This window comes from Alosa alosa, chromosome 13 (genome assembly GCF_017589495.1).
Source record: "Alosa alosa isolate M-15738 ecotype Scorff River chromosome 13, AALO_Geno_1.1, whole genome shotgun sequence".
Taxonomy (NCBI): domain Eukaryota; kingdom Metazoa; phylum Chordata; class Actinopteri; order Clupeiformes; family Clupeidae; genus Alosa; species Alosa alosa.
The window spans coordinates 6,077,905-6,101,436 of NC_063201.1; the positions used below are offsets into that span (position 1 = coordinate 6,077,905).

The 23,532-nt window shown below is 46.0% G+C and overlaps 1 protein-coding gene across 1 annotated transcript; it reads left to right on the top strand.

Annotated features, from left to right (window-relative positions):
* The first annotated feature begins 3,783 nt into the window (after nucleotides 1-3,783).
* rnf144b (ring finger protein 144B) lies at nucleotides 3,784-22,111 on the top strand. Its single transcript, XM_048260823.1, has 8 exons — nucleotides 3,784-3,998; nucleotides 14,654-14,846; nucleotides 16,155-16,259; nucleotides 16,932-16,992; nucleotides 17,787-17,994; nucleotides 18,368-18,497; nucleotides 18,767-18,856; nucleotides 21,870-22,111. The coding sequence occupies exons 2-8, from the start codon at nucleotides 14,733-14,735 to the stop codon at nucleotides 22,032-22,034; spliced, it is 873 nt and encodes a 290-aa protein (XP_048116780.1). The 5' UTR covers nucleotides 3,784-3,998; nucleotides 14,654-14,732; the 3' UTR covers nucleotides 22,035-22,111.
* Nucleotides 22,112-23,532: the final 1,421 nt, after the last annotated feature.

Sequence of the window (23,532 nt, forward strand, 5' to 3'; positions counted from 1 at the left end):
TGTTCCATGCCACACAGCTAAGTCGATGAAGGTGTGGATGAAGGACCAACATATCAAAACTGTCATGGCCAGCCCAATATATAGACCTGAACCTGAATTTGGGTGAAATATTGTCAGTAGCTGAGCTGATAGAATAAAACAAAACTGTTCATTTTACTCTTACTACACATACAACATACTGAGTGGTTTCTTTTTTTCCCCAGAGCTGTAATTTATTATGGACAAAACATCAAAACAGCATGTTTCTCAATAGGAAAAAGATGGCGTTCAGAGAGAGGGACATGGCAGAGCTGAGGCGCGTGCAAGGGGAACTCAAAGTCAAGCTGAAAGAGGCTAAGGAGGACTACAGAAGGAAGGTGGAACAGAAGCTGCAGGAAAACAACTTGAAGGAGACATGGGACTGCATGAAGGTTATCACTGGCCTGAAGAAGAACAGCAGCTCTGTGGAGGGGGACCTGGACAGGGCGAACCAGCTGAACCACTTCTACAACAGGTTTGACTGCCCTGCTCCAGCTCCAATGGCAGTGCCACCACCCCCTGCTGACAGACACTGCTCCCGTTTGCGTGCCTGCCCTACCCCCACCTCCCAGTCTCCCAGTCCCTCCAGCTCTGCATCCCGGTGACACCCAACGACCTAAGCCACCATCACCTCACGCCCTGCCCCCGCCTGATGCCTCTTTGCCTGTGCCTGTTGAGGTGTCCACGACCCTGGCAGCCTTGACAGGGACATCAAGGAGGTGGTCAGCCCCAGCCCCCACACACCCTCAATACCAGTGCAACACTCACCTCCACCATCACAGGCTATCGTACCCCCACCATCACTGGATATTGCACCCCTCCCTCACATGTCGATCACAAACAATGAGGTGACAACGACTTCAGTCAACAGCCATCAGACACACAGATGCCAGATGCCCCCCCCCCCCATAATCACAGCAGATCAAGTAAGAGTTCAACTAAAGAAACTTCGCCCCAAGAAGGCAGCCGGGCCTGACAGACTGTGTCCAAGGCTACTCAAGGCCTGTGCTGCTGAACTGGGGGAGCCACTGAAGCACATCTTCAACGAGTCTACGCCTCGGACAAGTTCCAACACTGTGGAAGACATCATGTCTCACCCCCGTCCCTAAAAAGCCACACCCTAGTGAGCTTAATGACTGCAGGCCTGTCGCTCTAACATCACATGTGATGAAGACAATGGAGCGACTGGTCTTAGGAGGAGGATTACAGGAGCCTGGTGGAGGACTTTGTGCAGTGGTGCAAACTCAATCACCTTCAACTCAACACTTCAAAGACCAAGGAGATGGTGGTGGATTTCCGCAGGTCTAAGGCCACTCTGCTACCAGTCTCCATTGATGGGGTCAATGTGGAGGTGGTAAGCACCTACAAGTATCTGGGTCTCCACCTGGACAATAAACTGGACTGGTCAGCCAACACTGACGCACTCTACAAGAAAGGGCAGAGCAGTCTGTACTTCCTGAGGAGGTTGCGGTCCTTAAATGTGTGCAGCAAGCTCCTCAGGATGTTCTACCAGTCTGTTGTTGCCAGCGTCCTCTTCTATGCAGTGGTATGCTGGGGAGAAAGCATAAAGAAAGAAGAAGGATGCTGGGCGACTTGACAGGCTGGTAAGGAAAGCTGGCTCTGTAGTGGGAGCTGAACTGGAGTGCATCACTTCAATTCACCCTGAACAAACTGATCAACATCTTGGACAAGGAGTGTCATCCACTCCACAGCACTATTGTAAAGCAGAAGAGACTGATCAGCTGGAGATTTCGCTCACTGCCTTGCACAACAGACAGACTGTGGAAGTCATTTGTCCCCAGGGCCATTGAATTGTTCAATGCTTCACTTAAGGGAAGAGGAGAGATAGACTTCTCTGCATAGTCTGTCTGCCTCTCCACCTCTCCACATCATGTTTGGGTGTCTGTCCACTTTTTACCACTGTCTTACTGCCTCACTGTTTGTGTCCTATATTAGCACATCTCTCTCTCTCTCTCTATATATATATATATATATATATATATATATATATACACATATATATATATATATATAGTATAGTTTTTTTTATATGACCTTGCCTACTCTCTGATATGTCCATATTTATTTTATGCTGGTCTCTAGACTTTATTCTTGCACTGTTGCACTGTTGGACTTACTCATTTGCACCATCACCATGACACTCACTCACACAGAGCACCTTACCTTACCTTACTATGCACAGAGAATCCTGCAACAGCCTGTCATTGCAAGCGCCTCTTGATTAATCACCCACTATGTAGATACTGTTTTTAGAATTGTAATAATTTGTATTTTAGTATAGTATATTCTTTATCTTCTACTGTCCTTATTGCTTAGTTGTGTTTTTTATATTATATACTTTTAATTACTTTTTTCTGCTGTTAGTGAATGTGTGTGTGATGTCTGTATGCTACTGAGACCTTGAATTTCCCCTTGGGGATCAATAAAGTATCTATCTATCTATCTATCTATCTATCTATGTTTTCTTGGATTTCCGATGAAAAGTTTACTTGTTTACCATAAGTTTTACATAATTTCCCTGAGAGAATGGCGACATCTTGTGACAGCACTATGTCTGGCCAGAGAGCACATTGGGATGGATAAATGATGCACCTGCCTGTCTTCCAATGCAGAATAGTCACATGTAGCCAAAATTAAATGAACAACGAAATTCATTTTATTCAAATGATAATAATGACAAAGTAAATTTGTTTGAAAATATTAATTTCTTAAGAAATACTACCGATTTGATGCTGTTTAACTTGTTTATACACTTTAACTTGTTTTTACACTTTATTCACTTTCAACTAGCCATAGCTATCTGAGTGGTATCATGTGCTTCATGAATTATTGAAGACTTCAAGACTCTTGACACAAAGGCAAAGACCACTCTTCATATTCTATCACAGTCCAAATCACAGTCAGTACAGCCTATGTCAAAGTGCCCTCTCACATTTTATAAATAGTCAGTAGAGGGAACCAGATAACTCAGCAATCTTCTCTAGCTTTAATTGTTTTTGTTGTCCTCATGATTTCCTTTTAAAAGTTTCTTATATTAAAAAGGAGCAATCAATTATCAACAATGACAAGCCAGCTGGAACCTGCCATTCTCTCCCCTCTGGTGCGCGCTCACTCAGACGCATTCCCAATTAAAATGAGTAGCAAAACGTTCAAATTATACCTAATGGAGACTGAGAGGACCCAACAAGTAACATCCTTATGTAAGATGCTGTTGGTGCAGTTTGACATTGTAAACGTTCACTAAGAATAGTGAAAAGCAGTTAGCAGTAAAGCTACTCTGGCCAAATTGTGGTGCCCCTCTCTCCCTTGGTGCCCTACGCACAGTGCGTGATGCGCGTGGTGGTAGCGGCGGCACAGGACACTTTGTTCCAGGTGCGTTTACTATTGCCCATTGACAACTTGACAAGGCCGACGAGGCTATGATTGAAATTCGGGACTGGAGCTGTCCCTAACGGAACAAATAAAAATCACTCCAAATACGGGATGTCCCGACAATTCCTTAGTATTCCTAATGAATGAAACTCGGTGCTCTGCAACAGAATTTAGCGCAGGCTTTTATCCCCAATACGAATTACATATGGGATACCGGTAGCCTCTCGTCTCACCAGCCTCTTTTCCTAAGCAAATCTGTAAAATAATATGAAATTACTACAGGACACAATGAGTTAATATGTCTAAATCATAGCCTACTGCTGGAGGATGAGGAAGCAGGAAGTAGTGTACCGATTACCTCGCGATCTCCCGCCCGCTGTTGACTCGGGCGGTACCGCACAGGTCTTCTTTTGGGCGATGGCGGGGAGGGACATCTGCTAATCGGACTTTTAAATGGGTGGTGCTTTAGGATGCCGAGCTGACTGTACGAGTCTTTTTCTTAAAAACACGATTGTGTATCAACAGATGTGTCAAAGACACTGCGTCGGTGGGGAAGGACTGGAACAGCCACACTTACTGATAGTAAGGTAAGAATATCAGTGTTCACCACCTTGAATGCCCATGAGTAGAATGAAAGCAACAGCCTGTGATTGCCAGAGAAATGAGGTTCGGGTAGGCTGGGTGTAGCCTAATACAAAAATAGGCTAGAAGTGGGACAGTCAGCAACCAGCAACCTAGGAGTCTGAGGAGGCCGTTTTCATACCTGTCTATCCGTATGAACTATTGCGACTTCTACTTTTTTTTTAAAAAAAGTTATTACTACTGCGTAACCACTCCATCGGGAGGTTGGAACCCGGCTTTGAGAGGCTATTAAGAATGTATCTTGCCTACATTAGGTTCTCATATCTTGGATAATAATTGGTGACTTTCTCGTATCCGGGATAATGATAAGTGCGTGACTTATTTAAGGCTACCTGAAAGAAAAGGCTGTTCTTTGGAGTTTTGGTAATATGCGTCTCTTACTAGTGGGATAATCATCATTTTTCTCTGGAAACTCTCTGCCTCTTAGGCCTATGTGCGAATACACTAGGGACTGTCAAATTGCTTTAACTGTCAACTGCTTTACGAGTGGGAACGGATGGGAACTATGCTAGAGATCTGAAATCAAAGGGAAGGCTGAGCACATCTAAATTGGAATATTCTTTTAGTGGCTGAATTAACATCAACCACAAAATTATTGAGGAGCTGCTCCACAACTCCTGCTTTCATCCAGTAATAAATATGGTATTAAAGTATGTAGGCAAACCCACCATGCCCCTCCCAATAAGTAGGTGATGTTGAAATGGCACATTATGATATTTTCCCTTTAGTTTACCTCAACAAACAGAAGCTATACGCAGCCTTTTCAAGAATGACAGTTCAGAAAGAATTGTGGAATTGTGCACATTGTGATAAGTTTGTTGTGGAGAGGCACAGGGACAGAGGCAATGTGGAAATACAACTGCAATGTTAACATACTGATTTCTGCTGTAAATATTTCAGCTATCCAAACAACACACATTGAAGCCTACAGTAGCTTTTAAGAGCAGCAGGTTTCTAGCATTTAGCTCACTATTATGTTGTGTTTTATCCTTGTGGCTGTTCCAATTGGCCCTTCATCATGTCAATCTGAGGATAGGCTATTGAAAGGGCGATACTGATAGGATCTGCTGGTGTCTTGCTAAAGATTGTTACCCCCTGCTCTCAGCTTTTCTGGTTGAACTGGTCCAACACGGTTCATTAACACTAAACCCATACACAGGACTTCAAGACTGTAAACACACACACATCCTCCAGGACTTAAACACAGGATAAAACACTCACATCAAACCCATTATTGTTGGAAATCAAGAGTGATGCTGAATAATTTAATAAGCATTACATTACATTTTCTTTTTTTCTGGAAAACATTGATGATTGTTTGTTTGCTTTTGTCTGTCTTTAAATTAAAGACAGTGTTTTAAAATGGCCCGAGACCGATCATTGACATGCCAAGCAGGAATTACACAACTGACTTAAGATGGTTGTATAGGTTTACTTAAAATGTCAACTTTGAGTAGTTTGGTTTTGTGTCAAGTCAGTGAAACATCTTTTTGACACAGTGTCGTTCATTCCCAAAATTCAAGTAAATGTACACAAGCCAAGTTATACAAGTTGTCCCCTTATCATGGGCGGATTATGAAATTTCGGGCCCCTGGGCCCAGATGTATTAAGGGCCCCCCACTTATTGTTGTATATGTGGGAGGGGGGGTTTGGGGGTCCTCCCCCAGAAAATGTTTAATTTGTTTGATGTGATTTCCTGTATTCTGGTGCATTTTGGGGATGGCCAATAGTAAATTCAATCAGATTCATAGCCTACATCCTGATTTGTTGATATTGAGGCAATGATTCCATTATTCCCCTTATTGTATGCAATGTTGTATTTTTGGACTTGTTACTGAGTGCACCTTGCTTCCACCTATCAGTTGTCCCATTTGGAATGCAAGAACTTTGAAGCTCGATATATCTCAAAAGGTCAAGTAAGGTCATGGAAGATATTGTGAATAGAGACATCTCAATCACCAGCATAATGAAGGTCATGTTTGTGCTGTTGATCGTGCCTGAAAATTCCCTGTCTGCGCAGCAACGCACAGGTCAAGCATGCAAAAAATCACTGCGAATTCCAAGCCGACTCGTCAAATAAAATGACGGTCTAATCATTCTGTCAGCTTTCATTCACACGCTGTACATTCATCTGATGTCTTTAATCCCGTTGTAAGGAACACACATACACAAATGTTTTTCCACAAGTGGAACACTGTGCTCACAGCATATCTGATTGTGAATTCGTCACACGTGCATTGTTTGTCCTGATGATCTCAGCTCTGCTAGGAGTGATATGCCACTTCGCTCATAAGAGACTTACAGGGCTGCTTTCTCTGTAAAATCACACTCTCTATATGAAAAGCAGAGCCCACTCTGTTTCCATCTGACTATTTCAGATATTCTCTGAGCACAATTGAAGAGAACAGGCTTGTGTTTGGGGCTACTTCTTTTGGATGTATCAGTGTGAGGCAAGATGGCATTTTAAAAGGGCCAAAATATAATCAGTGAAAGGACAGTGTTCACTTTAAATCTGCCGTAAGTTTGTTCCGTAAGTTTTCATTACAACTTGCTGGGTCCCTGTTCTGATGGACATTAACTAGATCTTGAGGTCAATTAAAAGCTGTGGCCGCTGAGGGACAATCGGTCAGAATGTGCACACCAAAATGTTCTTCCAACAGGTTTATTGCAGAAATCCACAGATGGCTGAATCCCAATAAACAGGTCTATGTGTATGGGTGTGTAAGTGTGTGTGTGTGTGTGTGTGTGTGGTTCTGCAGGAGATAATAGAAAGAGAGACAATAATCAGCTATGTGCTAGATACAAATAAACATAAGCTACAACATGAGCTATAGCCTATACATGTCTGCTACATGTTATAATAGCAACCTAGCTTAGCTGAACATAGCATGACCTCACCACATTAACATTAACACTACTGATGAATGTGTAACAGGTAAGTATAGCATAATATGGTCCACACTTACAGCATAAGCATTTCACTCGCGGTAAACACGCACTCGTGGTAAATGCATGTGTGAATCGCGTGCCTCACGCTTATACGATATTTCTTCAATAACTTGACACATAACATACACCAAACATAATACAGATACTCACTTGTTACTGAACGCACACAAGTAGAAAATACACCTTAAAACACTATAACAAACAATCATTTAAACAGCACACTCAGTCACTTAACGCCAGCTCTCGGTAGAACTTTTCTTCCCTCTGTATTAACAACGTTCTGAAGTCCCGGAGGGCAGCGTGCTCTCTGATTGGCTGGTTGGAGGCAAGCAATACGACTGATCTAGAGTCGGCCCTTTGTTACAGCCGCCCCCAAATTTGTCCCTTCAAATTTGTCACCCACTGAAGGGCTGACGGAATCTGTGTCCATGTCCGTATCCGGTATGGCAGGAAGGGCAATGAGGCGGGTAACAGGTCGGGTATAAGATTTGTCCTTGACCTGGACAACAGCAGTCCGAACTCTTCCATCTGCCCCATGGATGAGGCTTGTGACGCGGCCAAGTGGCCACAGGGCCCTTGGCAGCTGTGGGTCCACCACCATGACGATGGTCCCCAGTTGCAGCTGAGAAGTATCCTTGTGCCACTTAGAACGGGTCTGTAGAACCGGGAGGTAGCGCTGAATGAAGTGAGTCCAGAACTGGTCAGCTAATATCTGGGCATGTCTCCAGCGGCGGCGACTCAACAGCTCTGACTCGGAGTACATTGCCTGTGGCAGTGAAGGGTCCAGCCGCCCCATGAGGAGCAGGTTGGGGGTTACTGGATCTACATCAGCCACGTCTGTGGACACATAGCCGAGAGGCTTGGAGTTTAGGACTCCCTCAACCTCTATCAATACTGTCCGCAGGACTTCTTCTGAGACAGGCTGAGGCTGGATGGTGGCATACAACGCAGCCTTAACAGATCTCACTTCTCTTTCCCAAACACCCCCGAAGTGTGGTGCAGCTGGGGGGTTGAACTGAAAACGAATCTGGTACTTAGCTAGATGAGTCTGGAGGGTGGGGTGCATTGACTTGAAGGCTTCCTGCAGCTCACGCTCACCCCCACGGAAGTTAGTCCCCTGATCTGACAGGAGCTCCGCAGGGTTGCCTCTCCTGGCGATGAATCTGCGGAGGGACATCAGGAAGGAGTCGGTGTCAAGACTAGACAGAACATCCAAGTGCACAGCCCGAGTTGTCAGGCACTTAAACAAGATGCCCCATTTCTTCTCGTGACGCCGGCCTACTTTCACTGTGAATGGCCCGAAGCAGTCCATACCAGTGGAGAAAAAAGGAGGCTTCATCAGTCTCAATCTCGCTGGAGGTAGATCTGCCATTCTGGGCACAGTTGGCTGAGCTCTCCATTTCTGGCAGTCTGCGCAAGAGTGCTGATGGCGCTTGACTGCTTCACGTCCCTGCAGGATCCAATATTTGCGGCGCAGCTCTGCAAGCAGCCGCTCTGACCCAGGGTGGTGCAGGCTCTTGTCTGTGGCCTGAATGATGAGCTGAGTGACTTTATGTCGGGGGTCCAGGACCACTGGGTGGATGGTATCCAGGTCTAGCTGGTCGGTGCGGCGTAGCCTCCCTCCGACACGAATTAGCCTCATGGTCTCATCATACTCCGGGGCAAGGCAGCGAAGCCTACTGGTGGCAGACACAAGTTTTCCAGCTTTCAGGAGGCCAAACTCTTCAGGAAAGCTCTCCTGCTGGGCTGTGCTGAGAACTTCTCTCTCTGCTTCCCGGTAGTCTTCCGCAGACAGACTAGCCTGGACTGCCTCCGCCCCGTGACAGGCTCTAGCTACAGCCTCTGTGAGCTCCCCAAAGGAGGAGAATTGGGCAGCATCAGGCAGCACTGATGTTGAAGCAGTCATGGAAAAACAGCACACTGTGGATCTTTTCAGTTCTGCAGCGTCTTCTGTGTCTCTCCCTGAAGGCTGTGTAGGCCAGAAATCAGATCTCTGTTGCAGAAAGGCTGGACCTTGACTCCATCTGCTGTTGCTAGCCAGCTCCAGCAGTGTCCTTCCCCGCGTGATGTCGTCAGCTGGGTTGTTGACTGTATCCACGTATCTCCAAGCGCAGGCATCAGTCAATTCCTGGATCTCGGCCACACGCGTTCCGACAAAGACCTTGTATCGACAGGAGTCTGATTGGAGCCAGGTGAGGACTGTGGTTGAGTCAGTCCAGAGGACGACATCATGGATAGGTACAGTCAACTCTCTCTGTAACAGTGCAGCCAACTGAGCAGCTGTGAGTGCGGCACATAACTCGAGCCTCGGCATCGACAGCTGCTTCTTTGGGGATACTCTGGACCTTGCAGACAAGAAAGACACTTCCACACAACCATCAGGGCTCTCTGCTCGCAAGTAGGCCACTGAGCCATAGGCTTTCTCCGAAGCATCCCCAAATATGTGCAGGTCTCTCTTACACTTGGAGGTATCCATCTCAGGGCTTACGTAGCAGCGAGGCAGTGAAATTTGGGATAGGTGCTGCAACTCCTCTTCCCAGCTCAGCCAGGGCAGCAGCACGTCGTCCGGGAGTGACGGGTCGTCCCATTCTCGTTGTTTGTCCCACAAATGCTGCGCCAGGACTTTGGCCCGTGTTGTAAAAGGGGCAATGAAGCCTAGTGGGTCATACAGACGGGCCAGGACGCTGTATATGTTCCGCATGGTGGGCGTGGCTCGGTCCAGCATCCGGTACTTGTACCCCAGAGTGTCTGAGCTGCAGTACCAGCGGAGCCCCAGGGTCAGCTCTTGTGGGTCGGTGCTGGACTCGTTAAGCCACAGCTCACTGCTCTCGGACCTGGCTTGTATCGGTAAGTGGCTGATGACGTCCGGGAGGTTACTGGCCCACTGGCGTAGTTCAAATCCACCAGTTGCCAGTAGTGCTGTGAGCTTGTCCACCAAATGCCGGGCTTCTTCTGCAGAGCGGAGGCAGTTATCCACATAGAATGAACGCTCTACGGACAAGCGGACATCCTCATCCGGCTGGCTGTGGTCAAACACGTGCTTCTGCAAAGCAAAGCTGACACAACAGGGGCTACATGCGGTGCCAAATGGCAGAACTTGCCATTCATAGACGCTGGGTGCTTCTTCTGTCTTAAGGCTGCGCCATAGGAAACGCAGCAAGGGCTTGTCTTCAGGGAGCAGCCTCACCTGATGAAACATGCCCTTGATATCACTGCTTATAGCGACTGTGTGTTCTCTGAAGCGCAGGAGAACGCCCAACAGACTTGAACTCAGAGTGGGGCCAGGTAACAACAGCTCATTCAAGTTGTTTCCCTTGTGCACATAGGAGCAGTTAAAGACAATCCTGTTCTTATTGTTGTGGCTCACCATGTGGTGTGGTATGAACCAGGATTCAGCTGCATCTCTCAGCTCCTCTTCTGGGACTTTCACTGCATAGCCAGCCTTGTCCAGCTTGTCAATCTCTGCACAGTATGCCATTGCTCTCTTTGGGTCTCTCAACAGACGCCTCTCTGTGCTGCGGAGATTGGCGAACACTGCCTCTTTTGATGCCTTGAGCTGTGGCATGTTCCTCACCCTAAGGAGTGGGGTGGCGTAGCGTTGGACACCATCAATGCTGACGCGCGTAGTCTTTGCTTCCAACAGGTGGATGGCATCCTGATCCTGCCTGGAGCGTGTGACGAGCTTCTCACTCCTGTAGGGGAGTACATCTAATTGCCACAGTCTCTCAACATTCTGATGGAGCGTAGCAGTGGGTGAAAGGGAGATGTGGAGGCACTGCTGTGCGGCAGCCTGCTGCTTGATCTGTTTTGTTGGCCCCTGTAGCGCCCAGCCTAGCCTTGTCTTCACTGCAGCTGGGGCTCCTGAGGGACCCAGACGCACCTGCTCCACTGGTGTGATGAGGTGGGGGTAATCAGACCCAATTAACAGCAGAGGGCGGACTCGGTTCAGTGCCTTGAGTGGGATGTCTCTTAAGTGCTTGTGCTTTCTTTGAAGTGCTTTCACAGGGTATGTGTGCTCCGCCAGTCCCAGCTGATTAGCTGTAAAGGCTCTATTTATCTTAAATGACTTCTGTGGCTGATCCGCTGGTGCAATGGAGAACGACACTGATGTACCACGTAGCACTCGGACATCCTGCCGGACAGTCCGGAGGGCCAGGTCTTCAGTCTCACCAGTAAGCTTAAGACTCTGGGCTGCTGCAGGCAAGAGTATAGTCCGTTCCGACCCGTCATCAAGGATGGCATACGTTTCCAGGGTGTGCACACCATTTCGCAGCAGCACTTTGCTCACTTTGAGCAGAACCTGGCTGCACCCTGCCCGCCTGTCTAGATACAGGACTTCATTGGTTGTGCTGACAAGGCAAGATGTGTTCTCCGTAGCAGGCTTGGCATTCACCTCGTGCAGTGCTCGCAGATGCCTCCCTTTGCACTCTTCACATAAAACCTTTAGACGGCACTGCGCTGCTTGGTGCCGGCGGCCGCATCGCCAGCATGCCTTGTTGGTCTTGATCCACGCAGTTCTTTGGTCCACTGTGAGCTGTGCAAAGTTTGCGCACTGGTTGAGAAAGTGCTGATTGTGGTTGCAATAGGGGCAATATGCGGCCTTCTCTGATTGCTTGGCATTGGAAAATGTCTTTGGTATGGCTTGAGTGCTCTCAGACTGATCTGTTGCATGCAGAATGCTAGTGTTCCTTACCCCTTTGCCTTCACGTTGTCGCGCTGTCTTGGGCCCAGAGTTGCTCTTATCCTCCCTATACAATGACTCGTATACGGTCTCCTGAATTTTCAGCTCATAATTGAGCCAGTCAGAGAAGTTTAGGAGGCTTGGGATGGTGATGCGCATGGGATACAAGAACCTCTTGAACTCTGCCCGCATGTCTTGAGGCAACTTGGACAGGAGCCTTGTCACATGGGAACCGCAGCTGAGCTCTGTCTGTCCGCTGTCTCCTAGCTGGTCTAACATGCCTACTAGCGCTCTCACTTTCAGTGCAAACCGCTTGAATCCACTGGTGTCACCGCGTGCAATGCTTGGGGCTTCCATCAGCTCTGCAATTCTCCTAAGTGATAGCTGGTGTGGCTGTCCGTAGTGTTCTGTTAGACTGGTCATTGTATCTGTATAGGGCTGCAGGGAGTTTGTGTACGAATCTGCGATGAGCAGGGCTTCTTCATACTTGAGATGGTCGACCAGGATCTGGTACTTGAAGCGCTCTGATGCGTCGACTGGCAGCAGATTCTCCAGGGCAACCTTAAGTCTGGCGAACTCCCTCGGGTCCCCTTTGGAGAATACTGGAATTGTGGGCTTCGGACCGCGGTACACAGTCTCACGCTGAGGAGGGGACAGAGGGCTGCTGTACTCTGATTCGATCTCAGATGGTGTGTACGGTGGACAGTACTCTGGTGTCATTGCTCTTGGCACAGGATAATGTGACTCTGGGTACATGGGACTTGGGTGTAGGCGAGGTGGCACCTGTTTGGCTGTCTTCAGGTCTCGCAGCAGCCCAGTGAGCTCTGTTACCAGGTCCGGCACCAGTGGTGATGGCTGGTGCACATCCTCATCATTGACTGCTACAGGAGGTGGTGGCGGTGGCCAGACACCAGTATCTGTAGGCGGCATGTATCCACTGGTCAGTGGAGGTGGCGGCGGTAAAGGGAACTGGTCCGTGCTGTCATTCTGCTGTGTGGGATGTGGCCATTGGGCTGGCGCTGATACTTGAGGGGGGTGGAGGAGAGACTGCAATCGTGATGGTGGGACTGGCTGCACAGCTCCTTCATCAAGTCGCCTGTGCAGGTCCATCATCTGTCGCTGCATCTTCTGATTCTCCTCCAGTAGTCGATGCAGTGCATTGAGGACCTCCGGCGTGGCTCCTGAAGTGGGCTTACTCTGAGGTGAGAAAGGCGTGCTCTGATACAGAGGGCCTGCCATATCAGGTAGGTGCAGGTACTTTGTGTCCGCTCCTTGTGCATCCCCTGAGTCATCATCTAGTGGAAGGGGAGTGAGAGGTGTCATCCTGGCATATCTCTCTGTAGCTCCATCCATGCTGTGGTAGGGGCGCTGTTGCTCGGACGGGTATACTGCATCCTGGGGGACGTAGGCAGCTTGTGATTGGGCTGGGAGGGAGACTGCATAGTCATCCATCCAGGCCGGTTGCCTTGCCGTACGTCGGGGCCGGGCACCGGCAGGGTGTGGAGTTGTTCTGTGATCTTGGAACATCTTGGGCAAATCCTCAGTGGTCACGAGAATCCTCACTGGAGCCTCCAATGTTCTGATGGACATTAACTAGATCTTGAGGTCAATTAAAAGCTGTGGCCGCTGAGGGACAATCGGTCAGAATGTGCACACCAAAATGTTCTTCCAACAGGTTTATTGCAGAAATCCACAGATGGCTGAATCCCAATAAACAGGTCTATGTGTATGGGTGTGTAAGTGTGTGTGTGTGTGTGTGTGTGTGTGTGTGTGTGTGTGTGGTTCTGCAGGAGATAATAGAAAGAGAGACAATAATCAGCTATGTGCTAGATACAAATAAACATAAGCTACAACATGAGCTATAGCCTATACATGTCTGCTACATGTTATAATAGCAACCTAGCTTAGCTGAACATAGCATGACCTCACCACATTAACATTAACACTACTGATGAATGTGTAACAGGTAAGTATAGCATAATATGGTAAACAAGTCACATAGGCATACATAATAATAAACATGGTACTATTCGACATTCATATGGAATGTGTCCTAACATTATGTGTGGCTAAGTCCACATAAGCATTTCACTCGCGGTAAACACGCACTCGTGGTAAATGCATGTGTGAATCGCGTGCCTCACGCTTATACGATATTTCTTCAATAACTTGACACATAACATACACCAAACATAATACAGACACTCACTTGTTACTGAACGCACACAAGTAGAAAATACACCTTAAAACACTATAACAAACAATCATTTAAACAGCACACTCAGTCACTTAACGCCAGCTCTCTCGAGAACTTTCTTCTTCCTCTGTATTAACAACGTTCTGAAGTCCCGGGGGGCAGCGTGCTCTTTGATTGGCTGGTTGGAGGCAAGCAATACGACTGATCTAGAGTCGGCCCTTTGTTACAGTCCCTATGCAGTCTGTTCATCTGTTTTGCACCATGGACAGACTATGCTAGGCTTATGGAGGCCAAACAAACCACCGCACAGAGGAGACACACCACTTCATGGGATCCATGGGATCCTGCTACAGTTACTGCTATTATCTGGTGATGCTCAACTAAATCCAGGGCTTGTCTGATCATAATTTAACTCTGATGGCAAGGACACTAACAAAAGAAAACATGTTAAAAAACATGACACTACATCACTACTAAACATGCTTTTTCTCTGCCTAAACTGGGACGCAAGCTGCATGAAATGAACAATGTGAACTGGGATAATAAACTATCCTCTGAAAATTTGGAGCACGGCCATTGCTTATTTACACCAAAGATTAATTAGGTACAAGATAAGTTTCCTGTAAAAGTTAATAAACGGCATTATTAAAGCCAACTCCTGTTTGAGTGAAACCACTGTTTACCATTTGCTGTGTAGTGCTGTCATGGTGAGCTAGTGAGTCTCAGTGGCCCAGTCCATCCACTCACCCAACCCAATCTCCTCTCGTCCACAGGGCCATGGAGGGTCACTCTCAGGAGTCTGCCTGGGTGGTGGGGTAAACAGGCAGCAGGTTCCCAAGCCTCTCCTTCACCATGGCAGGCAGCGCCTCTGCACCAGCTACCATCTTCTGCAAGCTGTGTCTCAGCCACCACCCAGAGGGAGATGCCAGCACATTGCACGCCTGTGGGTGTGTTTTCTGCACTCAGGTCAGTACTAGGGTACGGTGGCTGGGTTATAATCATTTGGGGAATTTAGGGACATGATTTGCGTATTTGTTATAGGAAGGTTTGGTTGCTTCGATTGATAGAATATCTTATCATATCTGATGAATTCCTATATTACGTATCAATGATATTGTGTCTCCTAGTGACTGAGAATATTTTATGGCTTTTATTGAAACACTGGAACGTTTCAGTTCAAATTAAGGGTGATCGCCAGATTTTGGAGAGAGTGTTGTTTATGAGTCACAAGCAGGTGTTTATCTACACAAGGGCTTTCGGTTGCTAACGGTAAGGACACTCACACAGACTGACTGTAAACAACACACAATGGCTTCTCAGTGTTGCCTGAGAACACCTTTCTTGTTTTCCCGACACCTCTTGTAAGCGCAGCCAAACAAGTTTTGGTCAATACAGGGAGTGAGTTTATGCCAGCAGATTAACCACATTCTTCACGGTTACTTAAGCATTATTTATGTGGTTACTACTAGAGAAACGTTACTGTTAAAATTATTCGTTGTGGAACTGAGATCAGTTTGGTGTGGAGAGTACAAAAACTGTGACTTGAACCATGTTTTGTTCTTTTCATGGTGATTTCAAGCAACACATTATTTAACTTTATCATTGAAACTGATTTCTAGTAGGCAGCCTTAGATTTGTTTTTATTTTGTACACAAAGGTTATAGGTGACCCGTATGACCTTAAGGATTTGTGCAGAGCAGCACACAATTCAGTGAATATCTACTGTGCATAAATTATACATGTAACACATATAAAATGCAGAGGATCACCATCGCTTTGTTACAGCTGTTCAGCATGTGTGTTAAGCCAAAACAGGTCAGTTTTAACCAACAGAGCAAGTGACACACATCCATACAGTATCTTATCGTGTATTCCGTCACACATCCATACAGTATGTTATCGTGTATTCCGTCACACATCCATACAGTATGTTATCGTGTATTCCGTCACACATCCATACAGTATGTTATCGTGTATTCCGTCACACATCCATACAGTATCTTATCGTGTATTCCGTCACACATCCATTCAGTATCTTATCGTGTATTCCGTCACTCACCACCTCAGCCTGGTGTGTGGTGGTGATTCTGGTGCATTATGGCTGCTGTGCATCCCCCTGGTGGATGCTACACATTGGTGGTGGTTAGTGAGGTTCCTTCACTGCAAAGCACTTTGGGTGCCTTAAAAAGTGCTATAGGAATGCCATGTGTTGTTGTTGTGTTGTTGTTGATTTTATTCAGTCATGCTGTCCCTGTCTTTGTCCTGCTGTCCCAGTGTCTGCAGCAGTATGTGAGCCTGTGTGTCCGTGAGGGTGGGGGTTCCCTGGTCACCTGCCCTGACTCTTCCTGTCAGGCCGCGCAGGGACTCTCCGACTCCGAGGTACCACGGCAACCAGCATGGCTGATTAACATGCAAATAGGGAGATTGTGACTGGAGATGTCCCCTTTTTCTCTCTCTCTCACACACACACACACACACACACACACACACACACACACACACACACATGCATACACACACACATGCAGAGCTTGCTGGATTATTGTAATGTTAACTGTTATTGTTAATTCTTCGAATTTAGGATAAAATTGTTATGCTAAATACCATGACCCCACTGTTGTTTTGTTGTTTAAATGTAAAGTCCCTTTGCATGTGTAAAGTCCTTTTTGCAGTGGCCAATGCAGAACACGAAGAGGCAAAAATGAAAGTCACAATCCCCTTGCATAAATTGGATTAGTGAATGTGCTAAAGTAAAACCACACGGCTGCAAATCAGACTATTTAGTCTCTTCTGGCGCCTAAACCTCACTTAGTGATTCAGAAGCTAATTTTCTCATAAGCCTCTCCTCAGACCTTTGTACTCTAGCCAACGTGCCCCAGTCTCCTGAGAAATCAATATTTCAACAAGCCTTCTTTTGGTCTGACAACCCAGGGAAACAATGATGTGAAGACAGCCTTGTTGAGAATGAATATCTATCTATCTATCTATCTATCTATCTATTATCTATCTATCTATCTAATAGTCGGTATTTCTTTGTGTTTTCCCCTTGAGGTTGCCTGCTACGTGTCTGAGGAGCAGTTGGAGTTGTACAAGCGGCTGAAGTTTGAGAGAGGTACTGTGTGGTGTCTTGTCTGATCTGCTGCTAGCTCATGTGACTTGAGGGTTACCTGAGGTCTACCTGCCATCTGCTGACATTAACACCCATAAGTTCCCCTCAGGGTTAACTGTCTGAAACAGAGAGAAATGTTGCTCATCCAGCATTCTTTGTTTTTTTTTTTTTGTTACCCTGATTGGTAGCTTAACCTGAAACAGCTCTGTAAAGCTTTTGTTTTGAAGTCACATTTTTTACACTCTTTTTCTATGCATATTATAGTGACATAATACTGTTCCCCCAACATTGTGAGGAACATAACACCTTTGTGCAAATTCCAAAGGAAAGCAACAGTCCAGGAATCAAAATAAAGTTCATGAACGAAGCCCTTTCAGGCACAGCAGGCCAGACAAAGAGCTCATTTAAACTGGAAGAAGGAAGTCTCTTGTCTGTCCTTCACATGCTTGCCTGGTAGATGCCAACTTCTCAGTATGCCTGATCTCATCTGAGCTTGCTAGCCAAGAGAGCTGCAGAGTGTGGTTAGTACTGCAGAGGACATGGCATCTCTGCTTTGCATACCTGTGGACCTGTGGACCGGATATCAGGTCATGATTTTGCTTCCCTTGCCCCCAGTAGAGGGGCAGAGGCTATTTTCATCGGTTCCTTTTCGTCAGTCAATGTGTGTGTGTGTGTGTGTGTGTGTGTGTGTGTGTGTGTGTGTGTGTGTGTGTGTCCACTTACTTAACACAGCGGCCACCATGTCTCAACTGACTGCTCATGTTTTCTTACTGTTGTGTTTTTCCCCCTTTCCTCAGAGGTGCAGCTGGATCCCAGTAAGGCCTGGTGCCCAGTGATACACTGCCAGGCTGTGTGCTGTGTCGTGCCCGGTGTAGAGGGCACACCATCACCTGTGCCGGTTCCCTGCCCGGCCTGCCACACCATCTTCTGCTTCGACTGCAAACAGCCCTGGCTGGAGGGGCATGTGTGTTCCAGTAGCCAGCCACTCACATCCGAGGGAGACAGGTGTGTGTGTCTGTGTGTGTGTGTCTGTGTGTGTGTGTGTGTGTGTGTGTGTGTGTGTGTGTGTGTGTGTGTGTGTGTCTGTGTGTGTGTGTGTGTGTGTGTGTGTGTGTGTGTGTGTGTGGGGGTTTGTGTGTGTGTGTGTGTGTGTGTGTGTGTGTGTGTGTGTGTGTGTGTGTGAGAACAGAACAGAGACAGCTCTTTCTGTTGCAAGTTGAATGACTTTGTAGTCAGCAAGTCAAATTGTCAGTCAGTGAATCACATAAAAATGCAATTTAGAAATGCAATGTCAAATGTCATTGCAATGCAATGTCAAAAAATGCAATTTAGAAATGGAGGCAGATCTCTGATTCTCCTTCATTCTCTGTATGTCCAGTTCTACTGATGCCCCCATTAAACAGTGTCCCATGTGTGGCATCTACATCGAGCGCAACCAAGGCTGCGCCCAGATGCTCTGCAAGAACTGCAATCACACCTTCTGCTGGTACTGCCTCCAGAACTTAGACGTGAGTGCTGCTAAACCCCCCCCCTTCACTGGAAAAAAACAAATCTGTGACTAGGTTTTAGGATCTGCTGAGGCACCACTACACTTCTATCTTTCATACAGTCATTGCATTCATGCACATGCAATCCTTGTGCAAGGAATGAGGAAATGCAGTGTTTTTGTCTGTGAAATTGACAGTTTTAAGATGAAACATTTTTTTTTTTAGTTTTTTTTAAACTGTAATGTTATAATTGTGGTCATACTCATACTTGCCTTATGGTATGCACTCAGGGTGACATCTTCCTGAGGCACTATGACAAAGGCCCTTGCAAATACAAGCTGGGCCACTCACGGGCCTCTGTCATGTGGAACAGAACGCAGGTAAGACTTCACTTGCCACCCTTAAATACAGTATACTCATGCGATTAGCAGATGCATCAATATATACTGCGCAGGTAAGATTTCACTTGCCACCCTTAAATACAGTATACTCATGCGATTAGCAGATGCATCAATATATACTGCGCAGGTAAGATTTCACTTGCCACCCTTAAATACAGTATACTCATGCGATTAGCAGATGCATCAATATATACCGCGAGGTAAGATTTCACTTTGCCACCCTTAAATACAGTATACTCATGCGATTAGCAGATGCATCAATATATACTGCGAGGTAAGATTTCACTTGCCACCCTTAAATACAGTATACTCATGCGATTAGCAGATGCATCAATATATACTGCGCAGGTAAGATTTCACTTGCCACCCTTAAATACAGTATACTCATGCGATTAGCAGATGCATCAATGTACACTGCGCGGGTAAGACTTTGCTTGCCACCCTTAAGGTATACTCATGCAATTAGCAGATGCATCAATACACACTGGCCCACAACATGGTGAGGGTAATGACGTTTGTATTAGAGAGCGTTTTCATAAGAGGCTTATGACTCAGGGACGGACAGGGACAAACATGACTTGATGAACTTCATAGGCATATGCCAGTGCTGAAGTTTGCAATTATGATTGATAAGTCCATGTGGTTTTACACCCATTTCTCAAGACTGTTTGAGGATTCAAGCCTTTTCATAATTCCTGGGAATTCAGACCTTAACTGACAGGAATACCTGGCTGTGAGTGATATCTTAGAAGTGCAAGATGTTGTGCTAGTACATAAGCTTCCATTATTAATGGGTTCTTCCCATCATTTTGTAATGACAATTTATGGACTCCTGACAAGATTGGGTACACTGTAACAAGATTCTGTGATTTTCACAGCATCACTGCTGTTTTTGAGAAAAATGTGTACTGTATTTGTGAATACAGTATGTTGCTGTAGTTTCGCTATGAATTATGGTCAAAAATGGTCAAACTACAGTAATAAAAATTTGCTGCGAATCATAACACAGTAATAAATCTGACTCCTCCCTCACTTGTCAGCTTTTTGAAAATTTTGAAAAAACATGGCGGAAAATCAGTTGGGGTTTTCTGTTTTCTTTTTGCACATAAATACAAAGTTAAGCTCCCAGATAGCAAGGTGACATTGATATTATGTTGATTTTCCATCAAAATCATCATTTTGAAAAGATATTGAAAAGTCATGGATTTATGGTTTACTGGGAAATTTTGACGTGGTGATTGAAACGCGCACCGCCGCCGACGACGCTTTGAACTGTCCGGGCGGCGGGAGATCATTTTGAGCAACAGTTCAGTCAGTCAGACCAACGGTGTTCAGCACTCTGTCAAGTTCGCAGCTCCACCTTAATGGTAAGCAAGCATTTATTTATGTAACGTTAATGATTCATTGTGAAATTGTACTACATTAAATTCGGGCATGTGTACAGTCTATGTACGTTGTACTGTCTAACTTACAAACTCATCCATGCTTGTTGGATCAACTAAGTAAGTAACGTTAGGCTAGCTATCATAGTTGCTGTTGCTGTGAAGGTGGCATTAAGTTTTATGTTACGTTAACGTTTTGGCAGTCTCGTTTATATTAGGCCTACCTTAGTTCTCAGTAAGTTACAGTTTATTATATTCATATAATTTATATAAAACATTCGCTAGTAGTGCTAGGCCTAGTATGTTACTGTCACAATGTTAGGCTGAAGATGATGTGCTGCTGGTTAACGTTAACGTGGAGGTTTAGCTGCTACCAGCTAACTTATGTAACGTTAACTCATCGTAAATCAGTACATATATCTATGTGTTGCTGCAAGCAAACATCATCAATGAGCTCACCCAGCTGGCTAACGTTAGCAGCTAAATATACCTTCTTAAACTGAGTTATGCTAACACCATCTTCAGCCTGGCATTTTGACAGTAAACTCAAAAACATACAGTATATATATAAATGATTATTCTAAAGTTTCACTTGTAAGTAGCCTTCAGTTTCAGTTGAAAATTGTTATCTAACACTGTTTATCTTTTTTTTTTTTTTTTTTTCTAGGTGCTGCTTCACTCTGCTACTGGTGGTGGATCAGGCTGACTGCAACCGTTGGTCTAACGTTAGGATGCAGCACACGAGAATTTCTAAACGGAAAAAAGTGAATAAATGTACTTGCTTTTTTTAAACTGATAACAAGTTGTCAATGGTTATTTATGCAAGTTTGTGTAGCCTAAACCATACCTAGGCCTAGTGAAATTTATCCTGGCTGTAGATAAAGCAGGATATGAATTTCCCAAAATTACTGTATATAATATTACAGCACTGGTATTACTACTGTACTAAGTTACAGTATGATCCATAAGTACTGTGATTAAAAATACGGTAGACAATTCAATACTGTATACATTACAGCACTGGTAGTACTACTGTAGTTTGCATTTACAGTATCAGGCATAGGTACTGTGATTTCATATACAGTAGGTGTACTGTAGAGTGAAATACAGCAACTTGCTGGTTATTTGCTGCCAGCAAGTTGCTGTAAATTTTACGTTAAACTTTTTACAGTGTATGAATGGAAGGGCATCTCCTTTTAATTCATCGGTAATCTTTTAGCAATTCTGCTTATGAAGTACATTTCTTTGGAAAGTCTTTGTTAAATTCCTTCTGGTAAATCAGAGTGCATGCACACTTCTCACTATAGTAAGCACATACGCATAGCTGTAATGAACATTGGAGGCCTTCAGCACCCCCTGGTGTACTGAAATGGACTTGCAGAGTAATTACCATAGATCTTCAGAAGTTCTAGGAGCACTCTTTCAAGAAAGCTGATATATGCAGCAGGCTTCTGAAACTTTAGCAGCAATTATAAACTCTGTGTAAATGGACTCTTTGGCTATTGAATTTGGACTGAGCAGGAGTATATATGAATGACAGTAAGAAAGAGAGAGAGAGAGAGAAAGAGGGGATTCTCTCATCCTGTCCTCATCTCTTTTCTGTTTCCCAGGTGGTGGCAGTGCTCGTGGGCGCCAGTATCACCATGTTGCTGACCTTTCCTTTCCTGCTGTTGGCCTCCCCGTGCATCTTGTGTTGCATCTTCAAACCCTGTCACAGAAAGAAGCGGACAAAGAAGATGAAAAAGAATGGAAAAAGCGTCCCCTCTGACCAGTAGCCTGTTCACACACACACACACACACCAGTAGCCTGTTCACACACACACACACCAGTAGCCTGTTCACACACACACACCAGTAGCCTGTTCACACACACACACACCAGTAGCCTGTGTCACACACACACACACACCAGTAGCCTGTTCACACACACACACACCAGTAGCCTGTTCACACACACACACACCAGTAGCCTGTTCACACACACACACACCAGTAGCCTGTTCACACACACACACACCAGTAGCCTGTTCACACACACACACACCAGTAGCCTGTTCACACACACACACACAGTAGCCTGTTCACACACACACACACAGTAGCCTGTTCACACACACACACACACACACCAGTAGCCTGTTCACACACACACACACCCAGTAGCCTGTTCACACACACACACACCAGTAGCCTGTTCACACACACACACACACACACCAGTAGCCTGTTCACACACACACACACACCAGTAGCCTGTTCACACACACACACACCAGTAGCCTGTTCACACACACACACACACACCAGTAGCCTGTTCACACACACACACACCAGTAGCCTGTCCACACACACACACACACACACACCAGTAGCCTGTTCACACACACACACACACCAGTAGCCTGTTCACACACACACACACCAGTAGCCTGTTCACACACACACCAGTAGCCTGTTCACACACACACACACACCAGTAGCCTGTTCACACACACACACACACAGTAGCCTGTTCACACACACACACACACACCAGTAGCCTGTTCACACACACACACACCAGTAGCCTGTTCACACACACACACACCAGTAGCCTGTTCACACACACACACACCAGTAGCCTGTTCACACACACACACACACACCAGTAGCCTGTTCACACACACACACACCAGTAGCCTGTTCACACACACACACACCAGTAGCCTGTTCACACACACACACACACCAGTAGCCTGTTCACACACACACACACCAGTAGCCTGTTCACACACACACACACACACCAGTAGCCTGTTCACACACACACACAGTAGCCTGTTCACACACACACACACACCAGTAGCCTGTTCACACACACACACACCAGTAGCCTGTTCACACACACACACACACCAGTAGCCTGTTCACACACACACACACCAGTAGCCTGTTCACACACACACACACCCAGTAGCCTGTTCACACACACACACCAGTAGCCTGTTCACACACACACACACACACACCAGTAGCCTGTTCACACACACACACACACCAGTAGCCTGTTCACACACACACACACACCAGTAGCCTGTTCACACACACACACAGTAGCCTGTTCACACACACACACACCAGTAGCCTGTTCACACACACACACACAGTAGCCTGTTCACACACACACACACACACCAGTAGCCTGTTCACACACACACACACCAGTAGCCTGTTCACACACACACACACACCAGTAGCCTGTTCACACACACACACACCAGTAGCCTGTTCACA

What these genes read in the sequence shown, in the direction of transcription:
- rnf144b (XM_048260823.1), top strand. Translation starts at nt 14,733, where the DNA reads ATGGCAGGCAGCGCCTCTGCACCAGCTACCATCTTCTGCAAGCTGTGT. An exon ending in GCGGCTGAAGTTTGAGAGAG is followed by an intron (nt 16,993 to 17,786) that starts GTACTGTGTGGT and finishes CCCTTTCCTCAG; the next exon opens with AGGTGCAGCTGGATCCCAGT. An exon ending in CTCACATCCGAGGGAGACAG is followed by an intron (nt 17,995 to 18,367) that starts GTGTGTGTGTCT and finishes CTGTATGTCCAG; the next exon opens with TTCTACTGATGCCCCCATTA.